The 13,567-nt window shown below is 40.1% G+C and overlaps 1 protein-coding gene across 1 annotated transcript in view; it reads right to left on the bottom strand.

Annotated features, from left to right (window-relative positions):
- The window catches only part of ndst3 (N-deacetylase/N-sulfotransferase (heparan glucosaminyl) 3), a 310,454-nt gene extending 301,463 nt beyond the window's left edge, over positions 1-8,991 (bottom strand). Inside the window, exons 1-2 of the mRNA XM_062027384.1 lie at positions 8,859-8,991; positions 6,786-7,912 (exon numbers count right to left, since the gene is read on the bottom strand). Of these exons, the coding sequence (XP_061883368.1) occupies positions 6,786-7,781 (996 nt within the window). The 5' untranslated portion in view covers positions 7,782-7,912; positions 8,859-8,991. The remainder of the gene's footprint in view (positions 1-6,785; positions 7,913-8,858) is intronic.
- Positions 8,992-13,567: the final 4,576 nt, after the last annotated feature.

A 13,567-nucleotide genomic window follows, 5' to 3' on the forward strand; every position in this document is an offset into this window, starting at 1 on the left:
ATCACTTCAAGTATCACATCACCTGTGCATGCCAACTGAAATGTGGTGCGTGCTAAACGTTAGCGTTGGTGGCGGCACAAGTCTCTGTCAAAAAGGAACATAGGCTATTTCAGGGGTCGGCAACCTTTACCACTCAAAGAGCCATTTTGGCAAGTTTCACACATTAAAGAAAGTAATGGGAGCCACAAAAATGTTTTTAAAATTTAAAATGAAAAACACCGCATACAAAGCTTACATGCTTTGTGCTATGTTAACCAGGGGTCTCAGACACACGCACCGGCACGTACTTTAATGTGGAAATTTGATGTTAGTGCGGCCCGCGAGTTTTGGATGGATGTCGCTTGCGTCATACTTGCCAACCCTCTCATTTTTCCCGGGAGACTCCCGTATATCAGAGTGTGATGGCCCTGCATTTGGCGCCCTCTACAGTCTGCCCAAGCAGTGTACCTGCTCGGCCACAAGTGGAATGCAGCTTTAGCTTGCTCACGTAAGTGACAGCAAGGCTACTAACTCAGCTGCCACACATCTTACACTGACGGTACCAATACCCAGAATCCCATGCAGCCCTAACTCTTCCGCTCAACCAACCACGAAGAGGGGGGGGGGGGGGGGGTTGATGTGTGGGGGGATTTGGTGGTAGCGGGGGTGTATAATGTAGACCGGAAGAGTTAGGACTGCATGGGATTCTGGGTAATGGTTGTGTTGTGTTTATGTTGTGTTACAGTGGGATGTTCTCCAGAAATGTGTTTTTCATTCTTTTTTGGTGTGGGTTCACAGTGTGGCGCATATTTGTAACGTAACAATGTTGAAGTTGTTTGATACGGCTACCGTCAGTGTAAGCTGTGTGGCTGATGAGTAACTATGCTTTGCTGTCTCCTGTGTGTGCAAGTAATAACAACATGCAACATGTGGCTGGACTGACACACTGTAAGTAAATGCTATAGAGGACAATTACTGCAGTGCAATTAGGGCACGCCCTTTATCTAGTAATTAGAGTGTTAATAGGATTATTTTTCCCTGGGAGTAATCTATGAGAGACACTGACATCCATAAGTCTCCTGGGAAAATCGAGGGGGTCGGCATGCATGTAGCTGAGCCGCATCAGAGTGGTCAAGGAGCCGCATGCGGCTCCGGAGCCGCGGGTTGCCGACCCCTGGGCTATTTGAACAAAGGAACATAGGCTATTTGACAAAAGGAACATAGGCTATTTGAACAAAGGAACATAGGCTATTTGACAAAGGAACATAGGCTATTTGACAAAAGGAACATAGGCTATTTGACAAAAGGAACATAGGCTATTTGACAAAAGGAACATAGGCTATTTGAACAAAGGAACATAGGCTATTTGACAAAAGGAACATAGGCTATTTGAAAAAAGGAACATAGGCTATTTGAAAAAAAGGAACATAGGCTATTTGACAAAAGGAACATAGGCTATTTGAACAAAGGAACACAGGCTATTTGAAAAAAAGGAACATAGGCTATTTGACAAAAGGAACATAGGCTATTTGAACAAAGGAACATAGGCTATTTGACAAAAGGAACATAGGCTATTTGAAAAAAGGAACATAGGCTATTTGAAAAAAGGAACATAGGCTATTTGACAAAAGGAACATAGGCTATTTGAACAAAGGAACACAGGCTATTTGAAAAAAAGGAACATAGGCTATTTGACAAAAAGGAACATAGGCTATTTGAAAAAAGGAACATAGGCTATTTGACAAAAAGGAACATAGGCTATTTGAACAAAGGAACATAGGCTATTTGAAAAGAAAAGTGTGCGTCATGTATCGAGCTGAAAAGGGATGAACTTTGTCCGTATTGCCGTGAGAATTTAAAAAAGCTTTGTCAAATGTCAATGGATTCCCACAGGCTAGGTCAGTGTTTGATGGCTTACCTTTCAAACTCATTACCCTTTGCCTTGGCTGTCACTCGCCACGTGTACATGGTTAACTAAACTTGTCACATTTTATTATCATACTCCCACCTCCATCGCATCTATGAGGCTCTTAACTAACATGCATGCTAACTCTTAACTAACATGCATGCTAACTCTTAACTAACATGCATGCTAACTCTTAACTAACATGCATGCTAACTATTAACTAACATGCATGCTAACTCCTAACTAACATGCATGCTAACTCTTAACTAACATGCATGCAAACTCTTAACTAACATGCATGCTAACTCTTAACTAACATGCATGCTAACTCTTAACTAACATGCATGCTAACTCTTAACTAACATGCATGCAAACTCTTAACTAACATGCATGCTAACTCTTAACTAACATGCATGCTAACTCTTAACTAACATGCATGCTAACTCTTAACTAACATGCATGCTAACTCCTAACTAACATGCATGCTAACTCTTAACTAACATGCATTCTAACTCTTAACTAACATGCATGCTAACTCTTAAAGGCCTACTGAAAGCCACTACTAGCGACCACGCAGTCTGATAGTTTATATATCAATGATGAAATGTTAACATTGCAACACATGCCAATACGGCCGGGTTAACTTATAAAGTGACATTTTAAATTTCCCGCGAAATATCCTGCTGAAAACGTCTCGGTATGATGACGTTTGCGCGTGACGCCACGGATTGTAGCGGACATTTTGGGACAGCACTGTGGCCAGCTATTAAATTGTCTGTTTTCATCGCAAAATTCCACAGTATTCTGGACATCTGTGTTGGTGAATCTGTTGCAATTTGTGTAATGAACAATGGAGATAGCAAAGAAGAAAGCTGTAGGTGGGAAGCGGTGTATTAGCGGCTGGCTGCAGCAACACAAACATGTAGCCCGTCAAGATAGATGTGAGCTGTGCCTACTTTGAATTTGAATTGAAAATGTTATCTCAGAGAAGCTTTCTGCTCTGCAAAGCGAAGTAACGTTCAATATGAGAGCCAAAACGGCCAACTAGAACTATTAGAATGTGTTTTCTATCCCTGACCAAAGCCAACCTGATCTACAATGTGTCTCCCTCGGCAAGTGAAGTGTTATTTCAAACTATGAGTTTTTGATCAATAAAAGTAAAAGTTGTTATGAATTATATGAGTCATTTGTATTTATTTTTTTAAGTAGGGAAAGAAATGATAAATATCTCATTTATTGTGCTAAATCTGAGATGGTATTTCTATCCCCCAGTCCTAGTTTCAAGTCTACTTGTATGTCCGCCACAATTGTTGTTTGGCCCTAACAAAGTCCAACATGAACATGCTGATAAAGATAAGAACGTCCAACATGATAAAAACTACTCCACATTGTGACAAAGTGAGTTAAAGCAGGTGTCAATAAAGTCTAAATAATATATAAATATAAATAAAGTGTAAATAATATATAAATAAAGTGTAAATAATATATAAATATAAATCAAGTGTAAATAATATATAAATATAAATAAAGTGTAAATAATATATAAATAAAGTGTAAATAATATATAAATATAAATAAAGTGTAAATAATATATAAATATAAATCAAGTGTAAATAATATATAAATATAAATAAAGTGTAAATAATATATAAACATAAATAAAGTGTAAAAAATATATAAACATAAATCAAGTGTAAATAATATATACATATAAATAAAGTGTAAATAATATATAAAAAAAAGTGTAAATAATATATAAATATAAATCAAGTGTAAATAATATATAAACATAAATCAAGTGTAAATAATAGTCTTTGTGTATATGTGCTGCAACAATGTCTGCCTTGACTCGCCTTAGTTGTGCCTGAGAGGATGAAAGTGGGAAAAGAGGAATAAGTCATTCATTCATCTTTTGCTTGGCTCATTCACTCTTTCACTCCTGCCTTTATTCCCCTAAATGGCCTTTAAGCCACGCTTGAACATAAACAGCCTCTGGCTCACTCTGCACACTCTGCACACTCTGCACACTCTGCACACTCTGCACACTCTGCACTCTCTACACACTTTGCACACTCTGTACACTCTGCACACTCTGTACACTCTGCACACGCTGCACACTCTGCAAACTCTGCACACTCTGCACACTCTGCACACTCTGCACTCTCTACACACTTTGCACACTCTGCACACTCTGCACACTCTGCACACTCTGCACACTCTGCACACTCTGCACTCTCTACACACTTTGCACACTCTGTACACTCTGCACACTCTGTACACTCTGCACACGCTGCACACTCTGCAAACTCTGCACACTATGCACACTCTGCACACTCTGCACTCTCTACACACTTTGCACACTCTGTACACTCTGCACACTCTGTACACTCTGCACACGCTGCACACTCTGCTCACTCTGCACACTCTGCACGCTCTGCACACTCTGAACACTCTGCACACTCTGCACTCTCTACACACTTTGCACACTCTGTACACTCTGCACACTCTGTACACTCTGTACACTCTGCACACGCTGCACACTCTGCTCACTCTGCACACTCTGCACGCTCTGCACACTCTGAACACTCTGCACACTCTGCTCACTCTGCACACTCTGAACACTCTGCACACTCTGTACACTCTGCACACGCTGCACACTCTGCTCACTCTGCACACTCTGCACGCTCTGCACACTCTGAACACTCTGCACACTCTGCACACTCTGCACTCTCTACACACTTTGCACACTCTGTACACTCTGCACACTCTGTACACTCTGCACACGCTGCACACTCTGCTCACTCTGCACACTCTGCACGCTCTGCACACTCTGAACACTCTGCACACTCTGCTCACTCTGCACACTCTGAACACTCTGCACACTCTGCTCACTCTGCACAAGCTGCACACTCTGAACACTCTGAACACTCTGCACACTCTGCACACTCTGCTCACTCTGCACACTCTAAACACTCTGCACACTCTGCACACTCTGAACACTCTGCACACTCTGAACACTCTGCACACTCTGCTCACTTTGCACACTCTGCACACTCTGAACACTGCACGCTCTGCACGCTCTGCTCACTCTGCACACTCTGAACACTCTGTACACTCTGCACACTCTGCACACTCTGCTCACTCTGCTCACTCTGCACACTCTGAACACTCTGCACACTCTGCACACTCTGCACACTCTGCACACTCGGCACACTCTGCACACTCTGCACGCTCTGCACACTCTGCACACTCTGAACACTCTGAACACTCTGCACACTCTGCACACTCTGCTCACTCTGCTCACTTTGCTCACTCTGCACACTCTGCACACTCTGCACACTCTGCACACTCTGCACACTATTTGTGCTGAGCTTTCAGGATTTACAAGTTCATATTTCTAATGTTTATGGTGGCGAGACTGATGAACTACCATCAATTACGACCTATAAGCCGCTACTTTTTTCCTACGCTTTGAACCCTGCGGCTAATTTAGGGATTTTTCTTCACCGACGGCCATTTTGCAAATACTTTTTTAAAAAACATGCAAAGACTCTGAAAAGGTGTGTTATTGTTTGTGCCATGGCGCCATCTTTTGGATGAGTTCGCCCTTCTGTTTAGAGTTGTCAACCGGAAGGAAGCACGAGTGTCGTCTTCAAGCCGTCCATAGCGTTTCTACTCAGATGGATTCTTCTCATATCACTCCCAGCAACGTTTGTAACTTTTACAATATAACTAAAACAATTGGACTTACTAAAGCGTCCCATGTGTGATGTCTGTAGGAGGTTTTTTCATGCATATTTGTACGTGCGGTTGTACTATAATGAAGCTGGCGTGGTTAGCATTAGCCAATATGCTATGCGTTGGTATTATTAACTAACAATGAGATTTTTTTTGTATTGTTTCAGTTTTTCAAATTCACCAAAACATCAGCGTGGAGTTACTGAGTCTGTGTAGCTGACTGGAGAGCTAGCTTCAGCTAGCTAGTGGCTCCATGACCATGACTTCTGTTTTGTTTAATCTTCCGTTTTACTGCCGCGTTACAATTTTGGAAACAATAAACATTTACAAAATCTTTCTGTGTAGATAACCCATTTCACAACGTTTATATGTGTGGCTTATCCAGCGCGGCTGATACATGGAAAATAGTCTTTTCTTCTCAAACTCAGTGGCTGCGGCTTATAGACTTTATAGTCCTAACAATACTTATATACCGGTGCGCTTTATAGTCCTAACAATACTTATATACCAGTGGTGTGCTTTATAGTCCTAACAATACTTATATACCAGTGGTGTGCTTTATAGTCCTAACAATACTTATATACCAGTGGTGTGCTTTATAGTCCTAACAATACTTATATACCAGTGGTGCGCTTGATAGTCCTAACAATACTTATATACCAGTGGTGTGCTTTATAGTCCTAACAATACTTATATACCGGTGCGCTTTATAGTCCTAACAATACTTATATACCAGTGGTGTGCTTTATAGTCCTAACAATACTTATATACCGGTGCGCTTTATAGTCCTAACAATACTTATATACCAGTGGTGTGCTTTATAGTCCTAACAATACTTATATACCGGTGCGCTTTATAGTCCTAACAATACTTATATACCAGTGGTGTGCTTTATAGTCCTAACAATACTTATATACCGGTGCGCTTTATAGTCCTAGCAATACTTATATACTGGTGGTGCGCTTTGTAGTCCTACCAATACTAATATACGGGTGCGCTTTATAGTCCTAACAATACTTATATACCAGTGGTGCGCTTTGTAGTCCTAACAATACTTATATACCGGTGCGCTTTATAGTCCTAACAATACTTATATACTGGTGGTGCGCTTTGTAGTCCTACCAATACGGTGTATTGCATGCAGGTGTAAATAAAAAACTACCTTCACATCCTTGACGTTCATACGAGTCCCTTCCTTGCCCACGAATATGTCATCAATATCCACCAGAAGGTGTCGGTCGAGGCCCAAAGTCAGCTTCCTGTCAGTGAGGTAGGAGATGGCGTCCACTAAGACCAGTTTGTGAAGCCAGTAGTTTAGTCCCTGGCCAAAAAACACTCTCCTCACCCCGTCATAGAGCCCCAAGTCCTGGACTACAGTGGCCTGCAGGCTCAGCCTGAAGCCAGGCCCCAAATCGCCAGTGGCCGACCCCGAGCCGTCTTTAGGCCGGGCGTGTAGCACCGCCTGGTAGGTGGAGTGATTGGAGGAGAAGGAGGTCCAGTCCTCGCTGGGTAAGGCCCCTCGGTCGGTGCCCGGCTTTGTGAGGTGGAGGATGGGAGAGCCGGACACTACGCAGCAGTCCCAGAGGGCCTGATTGGTCCTCAGCACCAGCGGGAAGTTTCTGAGTTTGAACAGAGGCGGCGAGGTCTCGGTGGAGCGGTAGAAGCCGATGATGCCCACCCTGAACTCGCTGCAGTACTGATGCAACAGCTGCCTGTTCCACGTGTCCGCCTGTGCATACTTCAGGAGGTTCTCATAAATGATGAGTGAATATCGTCCGCGGCCCTTCTCAGTCAGCGGCGGGAGGTCACCCTTCCCTGAAGCTATTTCCATGCGGAACTTGAAGTGCGCCGACTCCAAAATAGCCACGATGTCCTGACCCAGCTGAGAGTACTGGGACTCCACCAGCACCAGCACCGCCGGCTCGGTGTGGACCTGCGTGTGCGGCGCATTCGGGGGGAAGGGGTAGGGCAGTCGGCGGTACGGCGACATGGAGAGAGGCTGCGAGCAAGCCGCCTCCGAGGATTGTCCTATTTGCATGGACGGCGTGGCGTTGGTGAAGAGGAAGTAGGCGGACAGGAGCAAGGAGAGCACACAGCAGGAGGCCAGCAGGAGGAGGAGCCGCCGTAGGTGGCGGCGAAACCGCACGGCCACCGTCATGGCGGGCCGGACGGGAGATGTCTCTCTTTCTTCGGACGCCGCTCAGGGGTGTGTCATGTGACCATGGCAGGCGACCACCGGGGCAAATGCTCGGGAAAAGGTGTGGTCTTCACTTGCACGGTGATCAATATCTGCAGCGGGGGGGGAAAGGGAATGGCGTGAAGTCACATGTGTTGCTTTGTCCAACACGCACATAAACAACAGCTGTTAATAGGAGGGGAGGAGCACAACTCATCAAAGATCCTCCCCTAATTGCAACAAAGCCCTTCTCAAAGTGAAAGAGCAGCAAATGAGAGAGGAGCACTAATCTGGGGGGAGGACAGAGGAAGTGACAAAAGGAGAGAAGGGAAGAAAATGCAATGAATTCTAGAAAGAGAGAAAGAAGGATTAGCATCTGAATGTTTGTCGAGAAGAAAAGAAAACACGTCAAGTTCTCCTCAACGTTCTTCCTTCTCTGCAGACTCTTCAACAAAGTCAACTTTATTCTTTTCCTTCCTTCAAACTTTACTTTGTCCAACATTGTGACGTCACATTCGACATGGCTTCTTTCGTCACACCTTTTTCATCATTTTCTCCTTTTTGCTACAGCAAAGGTGCCACGATAACCTGTTACTGGACGTGCAATACTCATGTCCGCCACCAGAGGGAGCCAACATTAGAACAACAACGCTCATGTGGAACTTATTTACATCAACAACAATAGAAATGTTAAAGGCAACATTCTGAAGATCAACAAATAAAAGAGTTGTAGCTTTTACATTTTGTTTTGTGTTTTTTTTCAACTGGTCAATTGGAACGTTGTTGGTTTTGTAGTTAAGACATGCGTGTTGCAGCTCAGATTACCCACAAAAGTGAGGTGAAATGAAGATAAAAGCAAATAGATGAAGATAAAAGCAATTAGATGAAGATAAAAGCAATTAGATGAAGATAAAAGCAATTAGATGAAGATAAAAGCAAGCGTGTTGTCATGACAATCATGACAAGAATTACAGGAATCTCCGCACAAAGAGGCAAGAAGAAGAGCACGTGAACGCAACACGCCGCCATCCACTCTCCAGGACCGACTCGCTCACTCACCTCTCGCCGAGCATGAGGCACCGCCGCGCGGGTAGACGTTGCGAGGAAGGACCGGCGATTGTGTCGGTGCTCCGGGGGGGCTCCGGTGTCGGCGGCGCGCCTTCTTCTCTCTTTTGGATGCTCCGAGCCTCCCCCTCCTCGCGCTCTCTCTCTCTCTCTCTCTCTCTCTCTCTCTCTCTCTCTCTCTCTCTCTCTCTCTCTCTCTCTCTCTCTCTCTCTCTCTCTCTCTCTCTCTCTCTCTCTCTCTCTCTCTCTCTCTCTCTCAGCATCAGGTGCAGTCACCCGGAATGATGCTGCTCTCCTCCCCCTTCTCATCATTCCTCTCCAATTGTCCCGCCTCCGCTCTCTCTCCTTCTCTCCCGCCAAGTCGCCTTCATCAATGTTGGACGGACATGTATCAGGTGACTAAAGGACGGACAGGTATCAGGTGATTAAAGGACGGACATATATCAGGTGATTAAAGGACGGACAGGTATCAGGTGATTAAAGGACGGACAGGTATCAGGTGATTAAAGGACGGACAGGTATCAGGTGATTAAAGGACGGACAGGTATCAGGTGATTAAAGGACGGACAGGTATCAGGTGATTAAAGGACGGACAGGTATCAGGTGATTAAAGGACGGACAGGTATCAGGTGATTAAAGGACGGACAGGTATCAGGTGATTAAAGGACGGACAGGTATCAGGTGATTAAAGGACGGACAGGTATCAGGTGATTAAAGGACGGACAGGTATCAGGTGATTAAAGGACGGACAGGTATCAGGTGATTAAAGGACGGACAGGTATCAGGTGATTAAAGGACGGACAGGTATCAGGTGATTAAAGGACGGACAGGTATCAGGTGATTAAAGGACGGACAGGTATCAGGTGATTAAAGGACGGACAGGTATCAGGTGATTAAAGGACGGACAGGTATCAGGTGATTAAAGGACGGACAGGTATCAGGTGATTAAAGGACGGACAGGTATCAGGTGACTAAAGGACGGACAGGTATCAGGTGATTAAAGGACGGACATGTATCAGGTGACTAAAGGACGGACAGGTATCAGGTGATTAAAGGACGGACAGGTATCAGGTGATTAAAGGACGGACAGGTATCAGGTAACTAAAGGACGGACAGGTATCAGGTGATTAAAGGACGGACAGGTATCAGGTGATTAAAGGACGGACAGGTATCAGGTGATTAAAGGACGGACATATATCAGGTGATTAAAGGACGGACAGGTATCAGGTGACTAAAGGACGGACAGGTATCAGGTGATTAAAGGACGGACAGGTATCAGGTGATTAAAGGACGGACAGGTATCAGGTGATTAAAGGACGGACATATATCAGGTGACTAAAGGACGGACAGGTATCAGGTGATTAAACATGTATCAGGTGATTAAAGGACGGACAGGTACATATTGTTATGAAGGTGTCTGTTACTAGATGATATATATACTTGCAGTGTGTATATTGTACATATTACATATTGTTATGAAGGTGTCTGTTACTACATTATATATATACTTGCAGTGTGTATATTGTACATATTACATATTGTTATGAAGGTGTCTGTTACTACATGATATATATATACTTGCAGTGTGTATATTGTACATATTACATATTGTTATGAAGGTGTCTGTTACTACATTATATATATACTTGCAGTGTGTATATTGTACATATTACATATTGTTATGAAGGTGTCTGTTACTACATTATATATATATATATACTTGCAGTGTGTATATTGTACATATTACATATTGTTATGAAGGTGTCTGTTACTACATGATATATATATACTTGCAGTGTGTATATTGTACATATTACATATTGTTATGAAGGTGTCTGTTACTACATGATATATATATACTTGCAGTGTGTATATTGTACATATTACATATTGTTATGAAGGTGTCTGTTACTACATGATATATATATACTTGCAGTGTGTATATTGTACATATTACATATTGTTATGAAGGTGTCTGTTACTACATTATATATATACTTGCAGTGTGTATATTGTACATATTACATATTGTTATGAAGGTGTCTGTTACTACATTACATATATACTTGCAGTGTGTATATTGTACATATTACATATTGTTATGAAGGTGTCTGTTACTACATTATATATATATATATACTTGCAGTGTGTATATTGTACATATTACATATTGTTATGAAGGTGTCTGTTACTACATGATATATATATACTTGCAGTGTGTATATTGTACATATTACATATTGTTATGAAGGTGTCTGTTACTACATGATATATATACTTGCAGTGTGTATATTGTACATATTACATATTGTTATGAAGGTGTCTGTTACTACATTATATATATATATACTTGCAGTGTGTATATTGTACATATTACATATTGTTATGAAGGTGTCTGTTACTACATTATATATATACTTGCAGTGTGTATATTGTACATATTACATATTGTTATGAAGGTGTCTGTTACTACATGATATATATATACTTGCAGTGTGTATATTGTACATATTACATATTGTTATGAAGGTGTCTGTTACTACATGATATATATATACTTGCAGTGTGTATATTGTACATATTACATATTGTTATGAAGGTGTCTGTTACTACATGATATATATATACTTGCAGTGTGTATATTGTACATATTACATATTGTTATGAAGGTGTCTGTTACTACATTATATATATACTTGCAGTGTGTATATTGTACATATTACATATTGTTATGAGGTGTCTGTTACTACATTACATATATACTTGCAGTGTGTATATTGTACATATTACATATTGTTATGAAGGTGTCTGTTACTACATTATATATATATATACTTGCAGTGTGTATATTGTACATATTACATATTGTTATGAAGGTGTCTGTTACTACATGATATATATATACTTGCAGTGTGTATATTGTACATATTACATATTGTTATGAAGGTGTCCTGTTACTACATGATATATATACTTGCAGTGTGTATATTGTACATATTACATATTGTTATGAAGGTGTCTGTTACTACATTATATATATATATACTTGCAGTGTGTATATTGTACATATTACATATTGTTATGAAGGTGTCTGTTACTACATGATATATATACTTGCAGTGTGTATATTGTACATATTACATATTGTTATGAAGGTGTCTGTTACTACATGATGTATATACTTGCAGTGTGTATATTGTACATATTACATATTGTTATGAAGGTGTCTGTTACTACATGATATATATACTTGCAGTGTGTATATTGGACATATTACATATTGTTATGAAGGTGTCTGTTACTACATTATATATATATACTTGCAGTGTGTATATTGTACATATTACATATTGGTATGAAGGTGTCTGTTACTACATGATATATATACTTGCAGTGTGTATATTGTACATATTACATATTGTTATGAAGGTGTCTGTTACTACATGATATATATACTTGCAGTGTGTATATTGTACATATTACATATTGTTATGAAGGTGTCTGTTACTACATGATGTATATACTTGCAGTGTGTATATTGTACATATTACATATTGTTATGAAGGTGTCTGTTACTACATGATATATATATATACTTGCAGTGTGTATATTGTACATATTACATATTGTTATGAAGGTGTCTGTTACTACATTATATATATATATATATATATATACTTGCAGTGTGTATATTGTACATATTACATATTGTTATGAAGGTGTCTGTTACTACATGATATATATACTTGCAGTGTGTATATTGTACATATTACATATTGTTATGAAGGTGTCTGTTACTACATGATATATATACTTGCAGTGTGTATATTGTACATATTACATATTGTTATGAAGGTGTCTGTTACTACATTATATATATATATATACTTGCAGTGTGTATATTGTACATATTACATATTGTTATGAAGGTGTCTGTTACTACATTATATATATACTTGCAGTGTGTATATTGTACATATTACATATTGTTATGAAGGTGTCTGGTTACTACATGATATATATATACTTGCAGTGTGTATATTGTACATATTACATATTGTTATGAAGGTGTCTGTTACTACATGATATATATACTTGCAGTGTGTATATTGTACATATTACATATTGTTATGAAGGTGTCTGTTACTACATTATATATATATACTTGCAGTGTGTATATTGTACATATTACATATTGGTATGAAGGTGTCTGTTACTACATGATATATTATAACTTGCAGTGTGTATATTGTACATATTACATATTGTTATGAAGGTGTCTGTTACTACATGATATATATACTTGCAGTGTGTATATTGTACATATTACATATTGTTATGAAGTTGTCTGTTACTACATGATGTATATACTTGCAGTGTGTATATTGTACATATTACATATTGTTATGAAGGTGTCTGTTACTACATGATATATATATATACTTGCAGTGTGTATATTGTACATATTACGTATTGTTATGAAGGTGTCTGTTACTACATTATATATATATATACTTGCAGTGTGTATATTGTACATATTACATATTGTTATGAAGGTGTCTGTTACTACATGATATATATATACTTGCAGTGTGTATATTGTACATATTACATATTGTTATGAAGGTGTCTGTTACTACATGATATATATACTTGCAGTGTGTATATTGTACATATTACATATTGTTATGAAGGTGTCTGTT

The sequence above is a fragment of the Entelurus aequoreus genome, linkage group LG18 (genome assembly GCF_033978785.1).
Source record: "Entelurus aequoreus isolate RoL-2023_Sb linkage group LG18, RoL_Eaeq_v1.1, whole genome shotgun sequence".
Lineage (NCBI taxonomy): Eukaryota > Metazoa > Chordata > Actinopteri > Syngnathiformes > Syngnathidae > Entelurus > Entelurus aequoreus.